The sequence below is a fragment of the Rhyacophila brunnea genome, unplaced genomic scaffold, assembly GCF_057557595.1.
Source record: "Rhyacophila brunnea isolate RB1 unplaced genomic scaffold, BYU_Rbru_1.0 scaffold_88, whole genome shotgun sequence".
Lineage (NCBI taxonomy): Eukaryota > Metazoa > Arthropoda > Insecta > Trichoptera > Rhyacophilidae > Rhyacophila > Rhyacophila brunnea.
Genome location: NW_028233359.1, coordinates 1,522,477 through 1,548,688, shown reverse-complemented (window position 1 = coordinate 1,548,688; position 26,212 = coordinate 1,522,477). Strand labels below are relative to the sequence as shown.

General features: G+C 34.3%; 2 protein-coding genes across 2 annotated transcripts; both read left to right on the top strand.

The window, feature by feature from the left end:
• Positions 1-1,478: 1,478 nt before the first annotated feature.
• Positions 1,479-17,935, top strand: LOC147063772 (uncharacterized). Its single transcript, XM_085959334.1, has 5 exons — positions 1,479-1,663; positions 1,970-2,122; positions 11,996-12,142; positions 13,596-14,381; positions 17,816-17,935. Exons 1-5 carry the CDS (start codon positions 1,517-1,519, stop codon positions 17,933-17,935), a joined length of 1,353 nt encoding a protein of 450 aa, XP_085815460.1. The 5' UTR covers positions 1,479-1,516.
• A 3,038-nt stretch (positions 17,936-20,973) lies between these two features.
• On the top strand, positions 20,974-25,804 carry LOC147063771 (uncharacterized). Its single transcript, XM_085959333.1, has 2 exons — positions 20,974-21,562; positions 25,785-25,804. The coding sequence occupies exons 1-2, from the start codon at positions 20,974-20,976 to the stop codon at positions 25,802-25,804; spliced, it is 609 nt and encodes a 202-aa protein (XP_085815459.1).
• The last annotated feature ends 408 nt before the right edge of the window (positions 25,805-26,212 follow it).

The window sequence follows — 26,212 nt, the reverse complement described above, 5'->3', positions numbered from 1 at the left end:
CATATTACGGAGTGAGTTATTATTTGTTCATTTATTTTTATAGTTTACATGTTGGAACGGTGGCCGTTGCAGCCTCCCATCACATCCAACTGGACATGGCTCGGCTGCGTGCTACATATGCATCAATGGATTCTCAAGCGAGTCCGGTTTTACATCGTCTACCTGAGGCGCAGGAGCGACATTGGCTCTCGCACAGCCAAGTGCTACGGAACGCCCAAAAAAAAGTAAATGAAGAAGCCTATATCATGTTTATTTAGAATTAGTATCATTTGTACATTTTTTAAAAATCTAATACTGATGGATAATTTTTTTTACATGCATTTTGCGTGTGTCTTCATTTTACTTCTTTCAATAATTACGATAATTAATATTATTTCGGAGTGATTTATTATTTGTTTTTTACTTTTACTTTTATATTAAATATGGAACAGCCATCGATGCAGTCTCCCATCACATCCAACTAGACATGGCTCGGCTGACAGCGGACTTGACGTTAGAAGATGCAAGAAGACAGGCGAGCAATAGTGATTAAAATAATTGTAGTGTTTTCAGTGATCAGTTATAATTTATTATAATATAAAACAAACGGCTCTCATGTAGGAAAGCCTACCTGTCAAATTTCATAGACAACTACAGAAAAATATCTATCGTGTTTTTGTTATAATATATAGTGAAATCATGTCCTTATTAATGTGCCGCATAGATCCTTAGTTACAAAGGCAAAATATAATATAAATATTTAAATGATGTTCCAAGAAGGATTAAATTTTATTCATCGTAAATGATTATTATATTATGCCGTGGTTGTCTATGAAATCTGATGGGTAGGCTTTCCTACATGAGAGCGAAACATAGTTTAATAATGTTTCCATTTATTTTTTTAATACTCGTATCAGTTAAACAAACTACTTACTCAATAATAATGTTTATAATATTTAATTAAATGAATGTTAATATTTTACTTGACAACTGTTACTATACTTATTGATTTTAAATTTTATAAATAAATGTGTGTAATTTATATAATTGCCTTTTATTTATTTCGTTTCCCATGCCTGAATATGAAAATAAATTCAAATTTGGTGGGCTTTTTAATTTTATTTCAAAGCCTTTACCATAGATGGTGTTGTTTTAGTGGGAATACTTTTGTTAGCCTCTTTCGAATCTATTTACGTATATTATCTATGGTGGAGCTGTCACGAAGAAGATATCGTCAGTGTTGACATCTTTGGAGAAAAAAAAATTCATTTTTCATTTGTTATTATTTATACCGAGATGCGCTGTTCTCGTTATGATTGAGGAAATGCTGATGATCATTTTCGTACCATTGTTTTGTATAGACAACAAAACATACCTACATATTATTAAATTGTGTCACCGTGTCAAGTGTGTATTTTTATTATAAGTAGTTCTCACGGAAATACTTTTCAGTATTGCGGCAACACTTTTCTAATATTACCTTAAAAGGATCCTATATGTCAAGTAACACGTTGCTTCTGGAATATATACCCTTAACATGGATGTAAAGCAAGAATGTGATGGAGAACACTCGGATATAGAAGACAAGCCTTTGTTTGACACGCTGACAGGCCATTCAAACAACCCGAACCCTCGCATTCATGTAACGCAAGAGAATCCGGACGTTTCAAGTTGCAATTTCGAGGTTAGTTTTTGGATAATGATATCTTTTACAAACACTTTAGATTGACAATAACAGCGATACGTGTAATATAATAAAATGTTGCTTTTTTACAAACTATGTAAGGTTATTGGATGACATTTAACTTTCTTACAAAAGATTACTTGATTAAGCAATTTGACAGCTACGATACATCTGTGATATTATATGTTAGGTTAGGTTATCGACTAATTCATGTTAAATATAATTATTATACATTGTTAAATGGGTGTAACGTGAACTGAAACTGGTTTTATCTTGTTTAAAAAATATAATAATTGCTTCTTTCAGTGCCTAATGGCTGACCTCTCTAATATAAAATCTGAGATAGATGATCAACAAGGCGTCGTCAAGCGTGAGATTATTGAAGATGTTTCACACCCAATATATGATGATGAAAACACTCAACAACCGGGTTGTTCGTATTCAGATTACAGGCCAATTGTAAGTATATACCTATTATAATGTGTGCTGTCTTGTATAGAAGGTTGGAATTTGCAAAGCATTTTTGAAACTCATTTCACCATTATTAATTCGCTTCAACTTGTTTCATTTAGTGGTTTTAGCTCTGATAACACTGATATTTTAAAACAATTTATGTGTAGGCTTATAAATCTTTCGTCCAATCATGAGCATTTATTTATGATGATTTATACATCACAATCATTCGAATGTGAAGCAATAATTAATGCGACTAACTGAGCCAGCTGGCGGTCGCCAGTCTGTCTCGCTAGGTCTTGCAGATGGCTGGGCGGTGTTGGTTTTTAATATATAATTGTGAAATATGCATAGATGGCGCCATAGTTTTCCCTTCGGGATGGGTTTTTTATTCACATCAGACAAATTGACATTTCGCTGATTTGTCATTTTTACGATTTGCAAATCGTCACTGCCAATATAAATTTGGACTCATATGCGTAGTCTATTCAGAAGTCTGGCCTTCACAATATCGTCTAACACCGCCTTAGGCTGCTATGCCTAGCAAAATCTCCGATTGCTACCACTGACATATTAATTTTAACTCAATATATGTGTAGGTATGTGCAGTTAAATATGATAAATAATTATACATCTCAATCATTCGAATATAAAGCAATATATTAACATTATTTTGTTTCATTGTCTATAAAAAATAAATGCTTGCAGCCATAGAATAATATTTAAAAAATCAAAATTTGAATTACAAATTAACCTTAAACAATATTATAGTTTCTCGGTGCGGGACATTCATATCGAGACAAATGTTGATAAATAATGAAGGAATACATATTATATCTGAGAGGAATAGAACAATGCTGATAAGAATAGGAATTTGTAAGACCTAAAGATGTGGAATCAGCTTAAAGAAGCCTTCATCCAGCAGTGGATTGATACAGGTCGATGACGATAAGTAATGACGATATAAATGGGTAGGTATATAAAATCACAAATTTAAAAAATAATGCAATTTATATGACCAAGTTGAGTAGAATCAGGTTGCGGAACCCTTCATCCCCTGGTTGAAGATGGTGATCATTATGATGACGATTTGAATATGTAGATAAATAACATTAGCATTTTTAATAAATATAGAAATTCAATACTGTTAAGAATACAATCAACGTAGAGAAGCCTTCATCCAGCAGTAGACTTATTGAGGCTCGTGATAATAATGGCATTATATATAGATAGGTAGATAATAATATCACTGATAAATATAGCAATTCAAATGACAGAAAGGAGTAGAATCAGGGTAGAGAGGCCTTTATCCAGCAGTGGATTGGTTCAGGTCGATGGTGATGATGACGATATGAATATGTAGATAAATATAATATCGCCGATTTTGATAAATACAGCAATTCAAATGACAGAAAGGAATAGAATTAGGCTAAGGATCCTTTCATCCAGCAGTGGATTGATCTTTGTTAATGATGATGATGATAACGATATGAATATGTAGATAAATATAATATCACCGATTTTGATAAATACAGCAATTCAAATGACAGAAAGGAATAGAATTAGGTTAAGGAACCCTTCATCCAGCAGTGGATTGATCTTTGTTAATGATGATGATGATAACGATATGAAAATGTAGATAAATATAATATCACTGATTTTGATAAATACAGCAATTCAAATGACAGAAAGGAGTAGAATCAGGCTAGGGAGGCTTTTATCCAGCAGTGGATTGGTTCAGGTTGATGTTGATAAGGATGAAAGAAATAGGTATAATATCACAAATTCGTATTTGAATCATGTTGCGGCACTCTTCATCCAGCAGTGGATTGATCCTGGTTGATAGTGATTTAAATAATATGTATATTAAACACCAATTATTGTAGAATACCTTTTAAATATTTTTGGGTTATATGAGCTATATAAGTTTCTGTATGTATATAAGTTTTATTGGTTTAAAAAAAATATCATTTGACAGCCATAAAAAAAATGTAACGTTATCAAATTTTGAAATATTATCTATTGTATTATATTATATTGATCCAGTGTTGCCATGTCTACTGAAAATTCAGTAGATCAATTGATATTTTTTGCCAATATACTGAATTTTTGATTTTTTTCGAAATTCAAGAAATCTACTGATATTTGTGTTTCTCCGTAATTGTAAATTAACTGATGATTCTTTTAATAATACACTTGAAATGATTTACGCATGACCTTTTTTGATGTTATACACTTCTAAATTGACATAAAAAGCATTGTAACTCTACCCAAGAGCGCCAATTTACCCATTAATATCATTATTGTTTACACAAAATTAATATTATTAGTTATTGTTATTCTTATTAGTTTTAAATCATATCTAATATACTACATTTTTCAAAATCTACTGAATTTTTAAATTTTGACTTGGCAACACTGGGTTGATCGCATAGTTTATCGTGAAAATGCGAAAATATCTATATAGATAAAATGAACTGTTTTTAATGGGAATTCGTATAAATGTTATTGTTTATTTGAATAATTATAGTTATCTATTGGTACTTGCTAGAAATGTGAGTTATTATATAGTGCTGTGCATTTTTAAATCATTATGAGACGTAAATAATATCACCTGTCGTTTTTTACATAAACAACTACCTAAGAATGACGGATGGTAGTTTTTAAAAGTGATTTTTTGTGATTGTGTTGAGTTTTATAAAATTGTGCTCGCTCCGAATTATAGCCACTCGAATGCATCAGATAAGTAAATATGTGGTGAGTAAATTGAAATAATCTAGTTTAGTATACATAGCATGATAAATACGAAGTGTCAAAAGACTTTCTTTCCGTCAGAGGTTAGAAAATTAACTTAAAACAATGAACCTAATTCATAAAAATTTAAATAAATCATTTCTAATATGTTTATCGTTTAATCTTATTATGATTTTTTTGTGAAAATTGATTGTAGAAATCGGATAAAACGCATTTTAAATTTAAAGCGGCCATCTTCGGTGAGTTGGTTTGAGTGTTGCAAACATTGTGAAAAAAAATTCCCGACATAATTAGTTGTCAATAAAGTCGCGTGTCGCTGGAAAATGTATCGGGAAATGAACAAAAATTATCGAATTCGAATGGAATATAATCATGCAGCTATCAACTATAGAAAACCCATTTTAAACGATCCGAGAACCGATTATTTTTTTGAACCCATCGGACATGAATAAGGCACACAATCGCTTGCCGAAACCCGGGAAAGCTGTAGGATAATAATATATAGGAGATAATGGGTGTGATATATCTTCAATGATCTCGCGCTTGACGACAGCTTGTTGATTATCAGATGTTTTATCAGAGAGTTCCGCTATAAGGTACTGAAAGAAGCATTATTACATTTTGTAGGCACAGTAAAACCAGTAAAGTTTCAGTTCACTAAACGTCCATACAACGATGTACTTGTAATAATTATATTTAACATGAATTAGTAGATAACTTAACTTATATCACACGTATGTATCATAGCTGTCAAATTGTATAAACATGTAATTTTTTGAAACAAAGTATAATATCACCTTATGTTCCTACGCAGTTTGTAAAAAAGCCACAGTGTATAGTATTAAACGAATCAATGGTTATTTTCAATCTAAAGTGATTGTAAAGGAATTTAGTTTCCAAAAACTAACCTCGAATTTACAACTTGAAATACGTGGTTGTCAGCAAATGTAATGATTTGCTCAGAAAATGTATGCATAAGGCAGAATTGATTAATATATAGTAAATTGGATACTTTTAAGAAAGCTAGAATAATCGGAAATAGGATATTTCGACCTTCTTAGTTCTTTATACGAGGGTGGGTCAATAATTCCTTAGAAAAAAGCATTAAAACAGTTTTTATTTTTGTATTTTTTTTTTATTTCTCAACATAATCTCCTTTGAGCTCAATACACTTGGTTAGACGTTTCTCAATTTTTTTTAAGCCGTCAGAAAAATAAGTTTTCGGAAGGTCCTCAAAATAAGCATTTGTCCGATCGATGACTTCTTCATTTGAAAAAAAACGTTGTCCACTTAGCCATTTTTTTAAGTTTGGGAAAAGGAAAAAGTCACTGGGGGCTAAATCTGGCGAATACGGTGGGTGATCGACCAATTCGAACTTCAATTCTTCAATTTTAGCCATTGATCGTAAACATGTGTGAACACGGGCATTGTCCTGATGAAAGAGGATTTTTTCCTGTTTAAATGAGGCCGTTTTTCTTCAATTTCGTTTTTTAGCTGGTCCAATAAAAATGCATAATAATCCCCTGTTATTGTTTTTCCTTTTTCCAAATAGTCAACGAAAATAATTCCATGTGCATCCCAAAATACAGTAGCCATAACCTTACCAGCTGATTTTACGGTTTTCGCCTTCTTTGGACATGGTTCGCCTTTCGCAATCCACTGCTTTGACTGTTCTTTCGTCTCGGGAGTATAGTGGTGTATCCATGTTTCATCTACAGTCACAAAGCGACGAAAAAATTCATCCGGATTGCGTTGCATGAGCGACAACAGGGCTTTAGAGGCCACCACCCTATTGCGTTTATTGTCGACTGTGAGCAAACGCGGCACCCATCTTGCAGAAACTTTTTTCATGCCCAATTTGTCATGTAAAATAGAAATGACGCTACCTTTTGAGATCCCTGTAACCTCAATTATCTCACTCAACTTTAATCTTCGGTCACTTAACACCATATCGTGGATTTTATTGATCATTTCTGGTGTAGTCACCTCTACAGGACGTCCTGAGCGTGGTTCATCCTTTGTTGATGTACGACCACGTTTAAATTCATTTAAACAGTTATAAATAGTTACAAGTGAAGGAGCAGATATGCCGTGAACTAAATCCAACTCATTTTTTATTTCCTTTGCTGTTAACTCTTTTATATTAAAATGTTTAATAACAGCTCTAAACTCAATTTTCTCCATTTTTGTAAACAAGCAAATTTTTTTTTAAATGTACGAAAATAAAAAACAACAACCCGACCAATCTGATTGAAACTTCGCAGCATACTGAATCGGTAGTGCCGCTGCATGAAAACAAACCGCTTACAGTACTAGTCGCGCCACCTGTCGGCTTTTCTAAGGACTTATTGACCCACCCTCGTACAACTCATCTCGTGAGGCGAGAATCGAATAGATTCGCCTAGAAAGAGAGAGGTGACAAGTATTATGGCACATCGTCTCACCTCTCAAATTATTACAATTTGTTAATAAAGTTTACAAGAAGACTTAATTAGTTCATTTTAGTAACATAAAAATTGTTCATTTTTACATTTAAGTTATATAAATCAATAATCGCATCTCAAAAGATCGATATGAAAAGATTTCCCCTTTGGTTGATTCTATATCGTCGTGGTAAATGCAATAGGTCGTATGTCAAAAAAATCTCAAAACTGTTTTATTGCGCCATAGTGATCAGCTCAGTCATCTACACGACCTCGAATAGCTCTTATGTCGTTGAACCAATAAGAAGTCGACTATTTCAACACTTGCAAAAAGACGAATCGTCACGTCATTGATATTGGTCAAGCCAAACAGTTGTATGTCAAACCTCATCATGACAGTAATGTTTTTGTTTGTTTCTATTCCTCGTTCTTGACGTTATATTCAAGAATTCATCAAATAATTTGATGTAAGTAATTTTCTAACCACTGTTTTATTTAAATCTACTTTATAATTACATTACTGTTGTTAATTTTAGTAAATTTTTCAAGATTCTTTCTAGAGATACTAACCTTACTTTTTGTCTCATTTATTTATTATTGCCAAAGTAATTATTTGTTCAAGATCGACAGTTTTAATAAGACACTGTTTATTTAGAGTAAAAATTAGTTATATAATAATGCAATTATTATTAATTAAATAGAAATTTGGTACACGAATCTTTGACATAGAACCTTTTGCATCAGGGAATTCCGAGCATCGGTTTTGACATACGATCAATTGCATCTGTTCCAGATTACCAAAAAGCTATCAAAATGATTAATGGAAGTCGTGGGCGGTACTTGGTATCTTTAGCAGTCAGCAAAATTACTTCATCTAAGAATAACGGTAAGAATAAATAAGTTTATCTCGTCATAAAACAATACGGTGTGGAGTGGAGATGACATTTTGCTGAGGAGCATGAACGATTATCAAATTTAAAAATCATTATTTTCTTCAGGACCTCAAGTAACCTGTGGAGTCGTAGGAACCACTGACGATGTGGCGTTACAAGTTGAACCTGGGAATGCGGCGGAAATTGAACTCTTAAAGCATCCATTAGAAGAAATTTTTCAAAATATTGGCTCAGAAATAGAACTCGATTTTGCTGAAGTTAATAATACTTTGACTGTTGAAACTCCAATTTTAGAACAAGCAGAATCATTGTTGAAGCAACCTTCGGACATAGAGATAGCAGAGAACACTGTATCAACACAATCAGCCCTGAGACAAAATATAAATTATGATATGACGATGGCTGAACATCTAAGTGGCCCTGAACATTCACTATCTGACAGCAGTAGTGACTCTGAAGATCTGTATCAACCTGAAGCTAATCAATCAAGCTCATCAGAAGATTTAGAGGAGTTTGCTATGCAGTCTGACACCCATGGTGATGAACCTAATGAGCAAGTCAATCAAAGAAAACGAAAAGGGCAAAGCATTAATTGTAAACTGTGGAAGAGGCAAAAAAACTCTCAACTGCGATTGCTAGGCAAGTCTTATGTGGGTTTTGAGAAGAGTGAAGAGTCCGGCAAGTATAGACAAACGTCTAAAAAAAAATCTAAGACCATAGGTCCACGTTGTGGTGGGCATAATGTGCGTCCTCAAAAGGGTGGGCCAAAAACAGCCTTTAAGTGCGATACAATTAGTGATAAACAACGCACCGTGATATTCACAAATTTTTGGAAAAAAACAAGTTGGGATTCCAAAAAAACATTTGTCACCGAAAACGTTTTGCAAACCACCCCAAAATACAGAAGAATCGCCAGTGAAAACTCAAGAAGAAAACAAAGCTTTCGCTTTTATTTTACAGCAAAAAATGAAGAAACTGAAGAAATAACTGAAAATATAATTAAAAAACAAGTTTGCAAAAAATTTTTTTTAAACACTTTAAGTATAGGGGAAAAATGCTTAAAATTATGGACCTCGAAGGTTGAAGAGCCGCAGTCATCTGAAACGAATTTAAATAAACAGAAAGATGCAACACTAACTATTTCAGAAGAGTTAGAGACCTGGTTTAACTCTCTGCCAAAAGTTGAATCGCACTATTGTCGATCCTCTTCAAGTAAGTTATACCTGGAGCCAATTTTTTACAGTTTTCGAGACATGCATCGCTTATATCTAGAAAAATGTGCTTCTGAAAATAAAAGAAAAGTATCATGGGGTACATTTCAAAATACTTATAAAAAATTGAATCTAGACATTTACACGCCAAAAAAAGATCAGTGCAATGAGTGCACTTTGCACAAAAACGGGACACTCGACGAAGAAAGTTTTCAGAAACACATTAAAAAAAAGAACGATGCTAATGCGGAAAAAGAGTCTGATAAATCCTTAGCTCTGAAAAATGAAAACATCAGATGTTACACAGTCGATTTGCAAGCTGTTCTTCTTTCGCCTCGTTTAAATGCTTCAGCAAATTATTATAAAACAAAATTAAAAGTACACAACCAAGTCTATTATAACCAAGCCACGAAGGACGTCTCGTGTTATGTATGGCATGAGGGAGCTGGGGGGCTTGAAAGTGACGTCTTTTGCACTATAGCTACTAAATTTATCTTGAAGGAAATCGGCCATCTGGTACCGCAAAAAGTTATAATATGGAGCGATGGTTGTGCGTATCAAAATAGGAATGTAAAATTATCAAACGCACTACTCGACATCAGTATGAAGAATAATCTTATCATAGAACACAAATATCTGGAAGTAGGGCATACACACATGGAGGTTGACAGCGTCCATTCAACAATCGAAACGAAGCTGAGAAATCGAAAACAAATTTTCGTCCCTGCCGACTACATGGCTATCATTGAAAGTGCAAGAGTAAAGAAACCATACAAAACACTTTATCTCAGCCATGACGATTTTCAACAATTCAGCACAGACTACTACAGCAGTATTCGGCCTGGAAAGAAAACTGGCGACCCATGTGTAAACGATGTCGTTGCATACCAGTATACTCCAGAAGGTTTAATAAACTTTAAATTGGACTTCGGCCATACATGGAAACCACTTCCAACACGAGCGCGAGTTTCAATCGCAAGCAGTGAACGATTAAAATTATACAATGGGCCTTGCCCTATTGAGGAGAGTAAATACCAACACTTGCAGGTACTAAAACTATTAATTCCAGAGGACTACAGAGATTTTTACACCAGACTACCGTTTAAATAAAAAAAATACTTTTTTATAAAAAAAATTAAGTATTCTTTTAAAACTGCTATTTTTACTTTTAAGTAGGTATTTACCTGCTCTGTTTTAATGCTTTTTTAAAAAATATTTTATGTATTGTATTTTAACTTTAATCTTTTCTTTTAAAAATTGTAATTGTTTTTAAAAGTACCTAATTAAACAGATCTCCAATTTATAATAAATCTACTTTTTCATTAGTCTAAGCTTACTTTTTAAGCGTTTATGTACAAGTGTATAACAATATGTATATTAATATAATATAATCTGTATAATATTATATTCGTTTCATTATAAATACCAAATTTTAGTGAATTAAATATAGGTATGTATACATAAAAATTGGACTTATGTCAACAAAAGTGGCCAACATTGATGAGCAAATAGTCGTATGTCAACCTAACTTTCTAAATATTCATCTTACGTAAAAATGTTGATAACCATCTTAACAGGGAACAAATTTAACCATGAAAATAAATTTGTGAAAAAAATCGGTGAAATGGGGTTAAGATGGGATAGTTTTTTGTCTCTCCTGAAAAGTTTGGTATTTTTGACATACAACCTATTGCATTTACCACGACGATATTTTAAGATTGTGAATTTGTCTCGCTCATACGTACGAGATCTGGCTATAGAGAATCTGTCTTAGAGTGTTCTCTTTCTTACTTACTGAGTTTCCCATACTGAACAAAGCGTGTGAGTAAAATACATGAATAGTGCTATCTCTATTTAGCACAAAGGATTATATAGCATTTACTTGAGAAAGAAGATGTGTGATATCATTTGTACGAATTCACAAGGGGATGACATTTTACATGAAAGCGTAATTTTCTGTATGATTCTGTACACTGGAAATAACATCTTAAATTTGTTCAGCGATTTAAATTGATAATATTATAAAATAATTCAAATACATATTGACTCACGATGTATGCGAGTGACACTTATGAAATTACAAAAAACACACTTATGTGATACCTTTTTATATTACTTACTTATAGTTGTTCATGACCTTTTCAGGTCGACTTCTATCATCCACAGCTATTATTATTAGGATATTAGGATTTTGTATCGGCTTTGTTGTGGGAGGTTAACGTCGTTTCAAACTATGAAAGGGTTGACTACAAGGCGGTAACATTGCAGTTATGTCGTCATCATTCTACTACTACAAGCATCAACTTAAGATCAATACATTTATGTTGATGTCATAGGGCAAGCCAGTTACCTGGTTCGAATAGTGTAAAAAAAATAATCAACACCTTACGAGAAGCTTTAATATAACACGGTATGGGTGCATGTTGGATATTATGCGACAAGAAGCTAAACTAATGAAATGGCATTGTGCCGGAACGTCGCTTGCGAAATACAGTTATACAAGCGGCCACTGACAGTAGAAAAAAGACCTGTGGAAGGCCTACTCTGGGTGAACGTAATAGTGATACTTTTGTATAATATTAATAATGTTATTTTCAGAATCGCGAACACGGTCTGATCGATATAAAGTCAGATAATGTGGGAGTGGTCATCAAAGAAGAATTTGTTGTCAACGCAATCCGCCAAATCAATAATGACGATTGTCTACATGACGGCTCTGATCCACAATACATGCTATTAGAACAGGTACGTTAAATTTTTTTTAAATGTGGGTTTTAAAGGGATTATTATTCCAGCAGAATACCAGCAGAGGCACCTAGCGGAAAAATACTAAGCTTGCAATTTGATACATTTTTTTGATAATTTACAATTTCAACTGTATTAATTAATAAACATGTAGGTATCTGCAAACATTAAATATGTTTGTTTTTTTTAAGTCAAACATAAACTTACAATTGTAAAAAAATGTAATAAAATGTGAATTTGTTGCAGGGTGCCATCTTATTATTACAATATATTTTATGGTCATATTTATTATTAAAATTTATATTATTAAGTTGTCAATTTTTAACGATTTTTAACAGATTTTTTATTAACTAACGTTTTAATATTTTTTTATATTTATTTAAAAAACAGATTTTGACAAAAATATAAATCTGTATAACTTGAAATCCTTGTTATGTATATTTAAAAAAATCTTTTTAATGTTTTCAGATACATTTTTTTTATTAATTAATACAGTTGATATTGTAAATTATCAAAAATGTCTCAAATTGCAAGCTGCGTATTTTTCCGCTATGTACCTCTTCTGGCATGCCCCCTTCTCCCGTTAAGCTCGATAGAACTTTAAATTGTAAAAAAATAACGAAAGTCAATTTTGATAGTTTTTAAATTCGAAAGACACGTGCATGGCGTTAACATTTTTAAATGGTTTAAGGCATATTGCCACTGCAGCTGTTCTCAATTAAGCAAATACTGGTCGCACAATTTAGTCCACTTGTTTCGTGCACTGTCAGTTTTATAACACGAATAATGTTGGCTTTCAATCGCCAATTGTTGCTTAACTATCGGAATCAGCCAGTGAATTCGCAAATCCCCACAGGAAATATCGCCTGAATTTGGAGGACATTTGACAGATCCATTTATGGAACTAGCTTATCCCCAAAATTTGATATAGATGAGTGCTGTCGCCGTATAGCACGTGGTGCTACCCTTTTATGCCACATTTCGTTGATTCGATGATTGTCATTCATATTTTCAAAAAATATTATTGATCAATGTTCCATAACGCAATCTTCAGCCTCATTTTGAAGAAATATTGTCCGGTAATGCAATCAAGGGACCTTTATGGATCGGTCTCATTCGATATGCGGCATATTTCCATACTAACAAACCCGTTATGCGAGAATGAGCTAAATCACTAAACGCAATTTGCGGGAACATGCAATTATAAGGTGTGCGAATCGAAAACATTTTTTCTAGGTAGTTTTGGTAAATATGTCAACGTAACTCTATTTGTGTTGCTTTGCCAGACTAAACCAATCATTAATGTCATAAAGTCAACGCGTGTCACACATGGATTTGACAGTTAACCCTTTTGTAAGTTCTATCTTACCAAAAAAACACCTGTCAAAATAAATTTATTTTTATTTGCTTTAATATTGTTGAATTAATTATACCAACCCTATTCTTTTTGTAGATATCTTCCCAGCGATGTTTCACATATAATCCATTGGACGTAGCTAAAAAGGATACGCTTGACAATAACCTGACCAATAACTACATAACAGATTTAACCAATAAAATGGAAAATATGATACAGCATTCAGAGATAACTATAGATGTACTTAACGTAAAACAGGAAGTTTCGAAATTATACTTGCCTAAGGTGGTTCGAATTGTGTTGAGAAGAGTTACATATTTTCCACGTAACTTTATTTGCAATAATTGCTATGGAGTGTTTAAATCAGTAAAACATCTTAATAGTCACTACATTTCATGCACGAAGTCTCAGCATGTTAAGTTATACAAAACACATATTGGTAAAAAACCACATCAGTGTGATGTGTGTTTTAAAATTTTCCTGCAAATTGGTAACCTTAAAAAACATAAAATGACACGCACCGGTGAAAAACAATATCAATGCGATGTGTATTTTAAAAAGTTCAACGCAAATAGTAAACTGAAAAGACATAAAATTATGCACACTGGTGAAAAATTACATCAATGCGATGTATGTTTAAAAAATTTCCAACAAATTGGTTCTCTCAAAATACATAAAATGACACACACTGGTGAAAAACCACATCAATGCGATGTTTGTTTAAAGAATTTTCTGCAAATTGGTGATCTCAAAAAACATAAGATGACACATAGTGGTGAAAAACCACATCAATGTGATGTATGTTTAAAAAAATTCACTCGAATTGCTAACCTTAAAAATCATAAATTTACCCATACTGGCAATAAACCACATCAGTGCGACGTGTGTTTTAAAAAGTTCAACACAAATAAAATAAAAAGACATAAAATGACACATACTGGTGAAAAACCATATCAATGCGATGTGTGTTTTAAAAAATTTGTCTCAAATAGTGATCTCAAAATACATAAAATGACACACACTGGTGTAAAACCACATCAATGTCATGTATGATCTAAACAATTCTCTCAAATTGATCGGCTTAAAGGTCATATAATGACTCATATTGCTATGAAACCACATCAATGCGATGTGTTTCAAAAATTTTGTCTCAAATAGAGATCTCAAAATGCATAAAATGACACATACTGGTGAAAAACCACATCAATGTCATGTATGTTCTAAACAATTCTCTTGTATTTCTCATCTTAAAGGTCATATAATGATTCATACTGGTGAAAAACCACATCAATGCGATGTGTGCTTTAAAAAATTCTCTCGAATTACACATCTTAAGCGTCATATAATGACACATACTGGTGAAAAACCACATCAATGCGATGTTTGTTTAAAGAATTTCCAGCAAATTGGTAATCTCAAAATACATAAAATGACTCATACTGGAGAAAAACCACATTAATGCGATGTGTTTTAAAAATGTGTATCAAATAGTATTCTCAAAATACATAAAATGACACATACTGGTTAAAAAAAACATCAATGTTATTTTATTTCTTTTTCATAATTACTGAAAAAATAAAGGGTTTGTCCCAAACTAAACTGAACGTCTTACATGTAAAAATGCTACACCCAATTAATAATCTGCAACTAATTATTAACATGTATGGAAGTGTGAAAGTTGTGGTATTTGGTAATAAAAATAAAATTTGAGACTAGTATGATGACATAATGTGGTATGTTATATGCAAGTGGGCTTCTTTCCATTCTTTACAAATTTAGATTTACTTACAAAGATATTGACAAAATTTTGTTGGAGGGTTTTTGGTATCTAGATTATAACTTATTATTACATTAATGGAGTAGAGAATGTTCGGTGGATGTACGTGGTGCTAGAGGAGGCCTTAATCCAACAATGGATCGACCCAGGCTTTTGGTTTCGATGATAGTAATCATCATCATCATCATCAGCCTGAATCTATCCACTGCTGGATGAAGGCCTCTTCAAGTTGCTTCCACTTCTCTCGGTCCTGTGCATTGCGTTGCCACGTACTTCCGCAGAACTTTATCATTTCATCGATCCAGCGGCCTCTAGGTCTACCTTGTGGACGTTTTGTACTTCTTGGATACCACTGGATGACTAGATTTGTCCAACGATTGTCTCTTCTTCGAGCTATGTGTCCAGCCCATCTCCATTTAAGGCTTTTAATAAACTCTATTACATCGCAAACCCTTGTCTGCTTCCTTATCCACTCATTCCTCTTTTTGTCCTTTCGCGTTATGCCCAGCATGCACCTCTCCATACCACGTTGTGCTACTCTAAGTTTCTGGATCTCTCTTTTACTTAGGGTCCATGTTTCACACGCATATGTCATCACGGGAAGCACACACTGGTTGAACACTTTGCGCTTTAGGCACAGTGGAAGGTCACTTTTGAAGACATTATTCAGGCGGCCAAAAGCACTCCAGCCTAGCTTTACTCTGCGAACAATTTCATCAAATATACATCCATCTATAGATACTTGTTGTCCCAGATAGATGTAGCTTTTCACCTGTTCGAGCTGAGTGCCATTGATGAGGATCTCTTTTTGGCCTGCAAAGCAGTTGAACATGACTTTCGTCTTTGTTACATTTATTTTCAAACCTACTTTGTATTCAAAAATAGAAAAAAGCCGTTCTGTTTTTAACCCACTTATTTATAAATACATATGTATGGCAAGGTACATTTCGGTCCAACCACTATGTAACAGAGGCAAAGGGTGGAGGAAGGCTGTTAAGATTTCACATAAATTTTGCACACTAAAATTTGTCAGACAACTTCATTTATTTTCATTGAAATAATAGTACAATTCGCAGATTAATCCGGTTAATTTATTAAATTCAATTAAACTCTGCCCCACCAAACCAACAAATTAGGTGTAGCGTATGGGCGATCCAACTAAAATAGTTCATCATACTTATTTATTTTGTTTTTATTGAATTAAGAATACTTGTTACGGAAGGTGTTCACTTTTTTTTAATTAACCAAGCCCTGCCTATTACTAACTATAATTATTGATAACAAATAATGTTCAATCTATAAAACATCTAAAATTATGTAAGTATGGTTTAATGTCATAATTTTCAATATTTTATAGATAAACGAATATTTTTAGACTTATCTACTATGCATAATTTAAAGCACCATCAACACGTAGTTATATTAGTTCAATGAAAACAAATCCTAAGTACGTATTTTTTTCGTTTATGTTTGTCGGATCTTAACAGCCTACCTCCACTTTTTACTCCACATCACTCCGAACTATAGTGCTGACGATGCGAAAGAAATTTTTTATTGTCAAACAAATTTTCCATTCTGAAGAACTCTCATTTCCCATGATGGTGAAAATAATTGTATCTATCTTGAGGTAATTCTAATGTGTGCCTTTTTCTGAGGTTTTTGCGAGAGATTGCGATAAAATTGCTATACATTTAAAAAAGTAAAGCAAGTTGAATTTATCTGTATTATCTTTATAATAAAAATGTTTTTCATCAATGACATCGCATTAGTGGCGAAATGTAGATTTAATAATACTGTTATATTGAGCAGTCATATTCTGGAGTTGGTTTATACCTGTAATATGAAAAGATATATTTATCCTTCTTTTAGTTTTTACCACAATTTCGGTACCCAGATTTTCAATGCTACGTACATCGACCGAAGTTTATGAGTTTGTCAAACTAGCTGGTTGTAGATCCCTGTGGTTGTTTTAGTGCCCGATTGGAACGGTGCCACTGTATATCAACATGTCGATGCCTGATTTCCAGGTTGTTCTATGTCACTTTCAGTAAAATTCTCAGAAGACCAATTTATCACATCGAAATATTTGTACAACCAATATAAAATCAGGCAGCATGATTGTTCAGTCGTCGACCGACATATTGTTTCACATAACCTACCTACTCTTGTCTGCTTCCGTATCCATTAGTTTATTTTGTGAGTTTATTTTATGCCCAACATGCACATTCCATGCCACGTTGCGCTTATCTTATTTTTTTTTAAATTTATATTCCATGTTTAACCCGCATACGTTAACTGGTTGACTGGTAACACACATTAGTAGCAAATTTTACGCACTTTTGACGATAATATTATAGGTACATGACCTGAAATGCAATTTATGCAAGTTTAGTAATGTCGTTGTAATGGCCCCGAGTAGTAATAATATTATCAGTCTTGTCATCATTCATACTATCTTGTAGGTAGTTTGATATTCCAGCAGATTTAGAAATAGCTACGAAGTTGATTGATTTTGTCCACGGCCTTCTTCGCTTTTCAGCTGAGACTGCAGACCGAGGACAATGTCAAGGCCAAAAAACGGGTGGGAACAGAAACACACGATGTTACACAGAATTTATTTTCTTATGATCAGGTTACCTACGGTAAAGTCAAAGATTAGAGTTATTTTTATAATATTAAGTGTACAGTCACCGGCAAAGTCAGGTCACTGGCAAAACACTGAAGTTACGTGGCAAAAATGATTCTTTTGACAGTGATAACTGTTAACTTTTGACAGTGACAACTGATAACTTTACGAGATATTAATAATTGGCAATGAGTTATAAATGCAATTTCGGCGATATGGATTATTAACTTTTGATTATTATAGCAAGGCTGAAGTAGGCTATGATTAGTGTGGAAGTAGGCTTGGCTTATCTGAGGGTTGCGAGAGCAGCGAAGAGTAGGGTCGTAGGCTGTGGTGGTTCCCATGGATTATGTGGCAGTAGGCTGCGGCAGGCTGTGTTTTTTCTTTGGGAAAACCGATGATTCGGTCAGCTGCACTTTAACTGGTGTCAATATGTCAATTTGAATTACATAGCAAACTAAAATAGAACATTTTTTTGTCCGATCCTAATTGGATCGTAATATGGGTCTCCACAGAGTGGAGTTTGTATTAACTGATTTTGATTTTACGAGAAATGGATGACAGCCACTTGCTTAACCTATTAGGTCCATACCTACTCTAACTCATACACAAATCAAAAAAAAATATTTAGCTACTTGCCACACCCAGAATTCAATGCTGGGATCCACGACGCTATAGCCTAGGGGCTCATAACCGCGTGCCCGAGTCACTGTCATGCTTTCCCTGCAAAGTAGTTTAAGAAACTTTGAAAAAAGGAGCTTACCAAATTTAATCCAGTTTCGGTTCCACATAATATTTGTGCGAATCTTTATTTTCAACCTTTAACAAAATGAAATCAAAAACAGGAACTCGACTTACTTACCTTGATAATTTGATCTTTCATGATCCTGACTGACATCTTACACTATTTCGAAAAGTCAGTAAGTGAAATGCAATGTAGAAAATTGCACTAATAGCCCGTGTTATTTTGAATATTTTTTTCACTCTTTATTGTATTTTATCTCTTTTTATTTTCTATATTATGAAACTGTATGGGTGTTTTATGCTTCTTTTGTAAATTCCTTCACAGGCGATAAAATGTCAATAAATGTATTATCTACCTCCCGATATAATAAATGTACCTACTTAACACAATATAATACATATTTTTTTTTTTTTTAAATCCAATGTGCGTCCGCCTCTATTATCCCAAATTTCAAATGCGCCCGCTACCGCAAAGAGGTTAAGAACCCATGCTATAGACCAACGCTTAAGCCGCGCTGCCATCGTGAACATCGACATAATTTTCTACAATAATATTTATTCATTTTAATATTGCTAAATAAGAAATAAGATTGATACAAATGAAGTGGTGGACTATTCAGAATACAAGCTATATAATAAGTTCCCTATAATGTGATGACAACATATTATTTGGAAGTAATAAATAAACATTTATTTTATTGAATGAATAGCAATCATTATTCATAAGATGTTTATCACACTTGAATGGTCAAAGACATAGCTTATGTATATATATGTTTAGAATCTAAGATGTTTAGAATCATCTTCGAAGTATAAGTATGTTTAGAATCATCTTCAAATGTGTTAATCTTGCCAATTTTTTGAATAATAAAATGCCTAATTCTTGTCAAATTTGGGATCACAGAGATTATCAATATAATTTTTTATCGTGAATATTTTACAAAAATTATCTCGTCATAAATAATTCTAATGGTTTTATAAATGCGTTAAAAATTAATAAATGTAAAAAATCTTAACACCACTGCACAGTTATGTACCGAAATATGACTATATTCTAAAACATAAGAGCGAGAGGTTTAAAAGAATACTATTTTATGTAACAAAAATACTTTATGCAGTCATCAAATGTTTAAAATAACTATAAAGGATAATAAGGCTTCAAAATTATATAAATAGATTATCTCCAACGTTTAAGGAGTGTCCAGGATCATGATTTTAAAATACAATACAAACTCAATTTGACCTAAGACGAGCATGTACCCCCTTAATGTGTATTTACAAAAGCCTATTAATCAAATGATTTTTTAATTTACTTTTATAACGATTATTTTGCCCACGTTCGTTAAAAATAAATGCGGACACAAAGCTCCCTGTTTTCTTATCCAAAATCAAATAGTTTTCAGCACTTCGACAAAAGTAATCACTTGAGACTAGAGTTGGGTTCCAGGAATTTCCCGACGGGAATTCTCGAGAAATTTTCAATCCCGAATCTCGAGAATAGAAATTTTTAACATCTCGGGAAATCCCGGATCTCGACAATCTTTTCTCGGGATTCGGGATTTCTTTATTATCAAATATTTGAAAAAACGATTTTCTATATATATGAAAAAGTGGATAGAAAACACAAAACGTTCAAAGACTGGTCGGGGCATTTAAGACGAATAAACCAACGTCGACTCCAAATGAGCGCAATTTTTGCAACATCAGGGTATTTTGTATCTCCAAATCGTATGCGATTGCCAGTCTGTGTTTTGAAATTCCATTTTAATAAGTAGGTAATGTTTTTTATTATTTTTTTTTTCTTTTTTTTATTTTGTTTGTCTTACATAAATAAAATAAATCATATTTTTTTGGAATTTGTCTGTTTTTACACTGATTATAGGATTTTACAGGTTTTTTTAAAATTTCCCGATATCTCGAGAATTCCCGAGAATTCTGTTCTGGAAGTCCCGAATCTCGAGAATTAAAAATTTTATCATTTCGGGAAATCTCGAATCTCGAAATTGAGATTTTTTGGGAAATACCCAACTCTACTTGAGACAGCAATTACTTGGTTGGATTGGATTTCTAAAGATTTCTCAGGTAAAATCGCCAGCGAATTAGTATAAAAAACGGTAGCGTAACTCAATCTTTCTGCAGTAATTACACCTAATTTGAACTAAACTAATTTAACCACTGTTGTCCTCGAGACAATCTGAAATACAATAAAATAACAAGTAGGTATCACTTTTTCGTAATTTTAAGCGTGTCAGAAAGAAAGAAAGTCGAAATAAGGAAGTGTTAAAAATAATAAATAGACTATTAATAAGTAGGTATGTACATGGGAGATGATTGAGAAGAGGAAGCTCCTGAAAGAATTGCGAGACAATGGTACATACGACCCACAGCGCAGCGCGGAATACCAGACAATGGACCGCGTGGTAAAGCGTTCTGCCCGCCGCGATAAGCGCCGACGCCTGGATGACCTCATTCGGGATGCGGAATCTGCTGCCTGCAAGAATAATCCAAGTGCTCTCTTCCGCATCACCAGAGCAATTTGTGGTAGGAAACGTCCAGTGGTCACCGCATTACGCAACTCTGACGGAGTGACAGTCACTGAACCTGCAAAGGTCCAGGAGCTATGGCGCCAACATTTCAGTGATGTCCTGAATCGCCCACCTCCATTGCATCCCTTCGATATTCCGTCGGAGATCACCGCCCTCGGAATCACTACTGCATCGGGATTCTGCGAAGATCCTCCGACAACTGCTGAAGTTAAAGAGGCTGTCAAAAGACTGAAGCGCAGGAAAGCTCCTGGAGATGATGGCATCCATGCAGAATTTCTGCTCTGCGGACTGAGCGCTGTATTGCCGTCCTTGTGTGACCTTCTGTACGAGGTGTGGGAAAGGGAGCAGTGCCCCAAAGCCTGGAGGGATGGTACCGTTGTTACTCTGCACAAAAAGGGTAACCCACAAGACTGTAATAATCACAAAGGAATCACTCTCCTCAGCGTTCCCGGGAAGGTGTTGGCGCAGATTCTCCTGTACAGGATTAGAAGTCCCATGCTGGACGTTTTGCGTGCGCAGCAGAGTGGATTTGTCCCGGGGAAGTCCTGCTCAGAGCATATTTCAACTCTCCGATGCCTCCTGCAACAGTACCAAGAGATGAATATACCTGTCGCCTGCTGCTTCGTGGACTATGAAAAGGCATTTGACAGTCCTCATCGTGAATCTCTGTGGCAAATCCTGCTAGGCTATGGTGTCCCACGGAAACTGGTCGCCGTGATAAGTGCTCTCTACACCAATACAGAGTGTCGCGTGAGAGCAGCCGGAACATCCTCTGACCTCTTTGAAATCACGTCAGGTGTCAAGCAAGGATGTGTACATGCGCCCTTTTTTTATCATCATGATGGATTTCATAATGCGTAAGACGGTTTGCCCCGACAGTGGGATACGCCTACATCATGATGACACAAGCGATCTATGCGAAGAAAGACTGTGCGGCTTAGAGTATGCAGACGACGCAGTCGTGTTTGACTCGACGATCGAAAGGTTGGAGGTGACCGTGAACAGGCTAGCCACGAACTCGATGCGTGTGGGTCTTCATCTGAATGCCGCTAAGACCAAATCCATGTGCAGTGCTGCTTGCATCGACGCCGACACTCCTTTTCGGGTTTCTGGTCTGCCCGTCGAGCTGGTGTCCAGATTCAAATACTTGGGTGCCACGGTTGCCGATGATGGTGGTATTTCTAGTGAGCTTGGAATCCTCATGGGTGTGGCGGGATCTGCATTCAACCAACTTGGAGTCGCATGGAGGTCAAGGCTGTATTCTGTGAGGACCAAATGTCGTTTGTTTAACGCGTGCGTGCTACCCTTGCTCCTGTATGGCTGTGAGACATGGCATCTTACTAAGCTTCAAGAGTCTCGGCTTTTGAGCTTTGAGAATCGATGTCTCCGCAGAATCTTAGGGGTGCATTGGTACGACCGCGTTACAAACACCCGAGTTCGTGAGCAGACACAACAGCCTTCGGTGACTGAAGTTAATACGAAGAGACGATTCACGTGGTTGGGACATGTATTCCGGATGCCGCCAAAGAGTGCGGCACTTCGTACCCTTGTGGCACAGCCTCAAGGGTTCCGTCGCCGTGGCCGGCCCTCCCTCACCCTACAGCGATGCTACAAAAGCGACCTACGTGCTGCAGGTCTGAGATGGCGAGAGGCACAGGAGTTGGCGATGGACTGAGGGAAGTGGCGCCAACTTGTGCTTGCCCTATGCCCCAATGTTGGGACGTGACAGGGTGAAAGAAGAAGAAGAATAATGTTATGTATACATAATGCAAACAATATTAATATGTCAATGTAAAATTACAATATTACATTACGAAACCAAAATTGCTTAACAACTGTACAACACGAAAAATTAATCAAGAAAACTTAAATCTCGCCCATTTTGAGGTAAAGTATGTTGTATCACTCGATGAATACTTAATATTGAATACAAATGCTGTTCAATTAGTAGAAAAAGCAAATAACTATATTTCAAACTAATGTTTGACAAGTTATCAACTTAAACATTCTTTTATCACTGATGGCTCGATGACATTGAGCTACTTTACAAGCAGCTTGTTGGCGAATTTACAATCTGCTTATAAACTCGCCAAGTGTTATCATCGAACAAGCTAACAAGCAGATTGTAAACAGTCTATCGAGAAAAGTTGAATGCCGGGCCACTTTACACGCTACACGCTGGCGTGTGGGCCGATCTGCGTCTGCGCAGTAGAGCAATAGTGGTTCACCAGCCGGTAAAAAAAAACTATTCAATACATCCTGTCAAAATAGTACCAAAAATGATGGTTTCTAATCACTAGCTTGTTGGCTTCTGAGCGAGTGAAATGTTTTGTGTGTCATCATCACAATCGCATTAGATGACTCGCCCGCTTTTAAATTCGCCGACAAGCAGCTTGTAAAGTAGCTCAATGTCATCGAGCCATAAATTACTCTGAGGAAACTTCTAAAAACAATCCCGCCAATAAGCTTTGTCAATAATAAAATGACACGAATGATAGTGACGTTGGGCGAACTTGACTAACAATAGGTAGTCACATTGATATGTAGGTAGATATGCAGAAAGGGCGAATATTCTATATTCGCCCGTACATCATATCACTTACCACTACTTTAGGACAGATTTTATTTTAAAAGGCCTAATATGTCACTTTCGCCTTTTATTCAAAACACAAAGTGAATATTCGCCTTACGATTATCGTTTTTAAGTGCTTTCCCGAGAAGATACAAGTTCGCCGTTTTTACATAACAAGGCTAGTAAGGTACATATTGTGTTTTTGTTAAAATCTCAATTTCGCCAAAATCGCTGATTCGCCCTTTTTACAAAACACTGACGATCTATATTTGGTTTATTTTTCCACGTTATTATTTTTATTTTTTATAAAAAAAAGTACCACGTAACTTGAGATGGTGTTTTTTTCCATGCTAATTCTGAACGATAATCTTAAATATCTCGACTTATAGTGATTTTTGTTTTGAATTTTACGAGGAATGACATACTATGTGCTCTTAGTGTTTTTTTTCTCGGTGATATTTGATTAAACTAAACATATTTTTAGATATTCTGATGGAGAAGGGGATATGGGATATGAGAAAATTTTTTAATTAAACAATATTTTATTGCAATAAACTTTATTTTAATCATTCAGTCAGTTTTAGATAATTGTTTTAAAGAACATAATATTATAGTATGATAATTGCAAAAGGTATTAAATGAATATTTCACTCAGCATAATAATGATTGATATTATAAATTTAGAAAAATAATTACGTAAATAACGGTTGCATTGCAGCATTGTCAAGTAAATAGGTACCCACATGGATAATTATAAACGTTATGTAAATAAATATTTTTTTATAGTGTGGGAAAACTATCAACTAACATACAACTGTATTCTTAAAATTAGATTTAAAATATATAAAAATATTACTTATAAGACTTATTTATAGGTACTTATATGCAGCTACTTATTTCTATCGCACCTCGCTTAGATGATTGTAGATGCCAAATATAACAATAGCTATCCTTGCTAACAATATCATAAACAGTGAGATTATAGATGGCATATTATTTTCTCTTATAATGATAGACTCATACTTCACTTTGTGACACAGTTAAAGCTTTTTGTTAATCAAAGCATGCTGTAACAGTTGTAATGCGATTTTTTTGCACGATTTATATCACCCTGTTTCATCTCTCTCGAACGATCTGTAAATAATAAATGTTGCTGATAATCACTTTCCAGATATTGTTTCCGTTCCTGTTCAGACGAATGGAAATAAAACACTTTTCACACAGGACCTTTTTAGGGCAAAAAAGGAAAGGTTTGACATACGTGGAAAATATGTCTTTATATTGGCGTTCAGTAAACTGATAATTTTTTGATCCAAGCCATATGCTATATTGGCGAAACATTTTCACCATATTCAAATTCTCGTCTAGATATTCTTTTTGGCTTTTTTTTCTAACATTGTGGGATTCTTTCCTTAGGAAATATATTATTAATATGTTCAATTACACTATTTTTTGTTGCTTCATTGAGTGTATGAGGATGGTTGTTGTGCCTGCCTCGACTATCCAATAGCAATTCTGACTCTTCATTTTTTAAATAAGCACTCACCACCCACATATTTGAAATTGAAAGCGTTTGTAAAAACATAGTTTTACACACTTTTATTATTTCTTATTATAAATAAGTGCTTTTGAACGTCTTGAAAAAGCTTTAAGTTTATAGGTTTTCTTTTGCACTTACTTGACATATCGTAAGATAAAATCCCAATATCTCTCATGATTGCAAATCATCCAAAATTAATCAAAACTAACTTGACGCTCGGATTCATTCGTTTTTGGGGCACATATTTGAATCGGCAAAATTTTTACACGATGCTTTCATGGTATTCAAATATTCTAATATTCTTCACCTGAATTGAATACTTTTTTGGCTTTCTTCCTTTTCCATAAGTTTTAAATTACAGCTCTCTTCTTTTTCTTGATTCTGGTATGTCAATGGTCGAAATAATTTGTACAGATGCACTAGGTAAGGACAACGTCGTGTCTGGTGATGTGATGTCTACAAGTGAATTTGTGTCTAAAGGTGGCGAAGTACTCAGATAGAAGTATAATGTTATTATGCTCTGAAAGAGCCGTATATTTTATTCTGTGTAAGATCTGCTGGAGATTTTGTAATTTCTTCGATCAAATCATCAATAATTTCCAAATCTTCTCCAAATGTTTGTGTCATATCTGGCACACTGGAAAACCAACTAAAACCCAACAATTATTCAGGATCACTAAGAGTATTATTGGAATTTTATATGTATTGGGAGTCTTCTGATGGGGTAAAATCAACCTGGTTATCATCGTGGACTATGCAATTTTCATCCAGACATGCAATGATTCTTTTTGACTTTTTTGACTACCATATTTATAATAAAAGCCTAGTAAAAAGTATTGTCAATACACATGCAAAAAAGGCAAGTATTATCTTACTTACTTATAACAAGTCGTCATGGAATCGATACA

What these genes read in the sequence shown, in the direction of transcription:
- LOC147063772 (XM_085959334.1), top strand. Translation starts at nt 1,517, where the DNA reads ATGGATGTAAAGCAAGAATGTGATGGAGAACACTCGGATATAGAAGAC. An exon ending in ATTCAGATTACAGGCCAATT is followed by an intron (nt 2,123 to 11,995) that starts GTAAGTATATAC and finishes TGTTATTTTCAG; the next exon opens with AATCGCGAACACGGTCTGAT. An exon ending in AATACATGCTATTAGAACAG is followed by an intron (nt 12,143 to 13,595) that starts GTACGTTAAATT and finishes TTCTTTTTGTAG; the next exon opens with ATATCTTCCCAGCGATGTTT.
- LOC147063771 (XM_085959333.1), top strand. Translation starts at nt 20,974, where the DNA reads ATGATTGAGAAGAGGAAGCTCCTGAAAGAATTGCGAGACAATGGTACA. An exon ending in CCCCAAAGCCTGGAGGGATG is followed by an intron (nt 21,563 to 25,784) that starts GTACCGTTGTTA and finishes TTGTGTCTAAAG; the next exon opens with GTGGCGAAGTACTCAGATAG.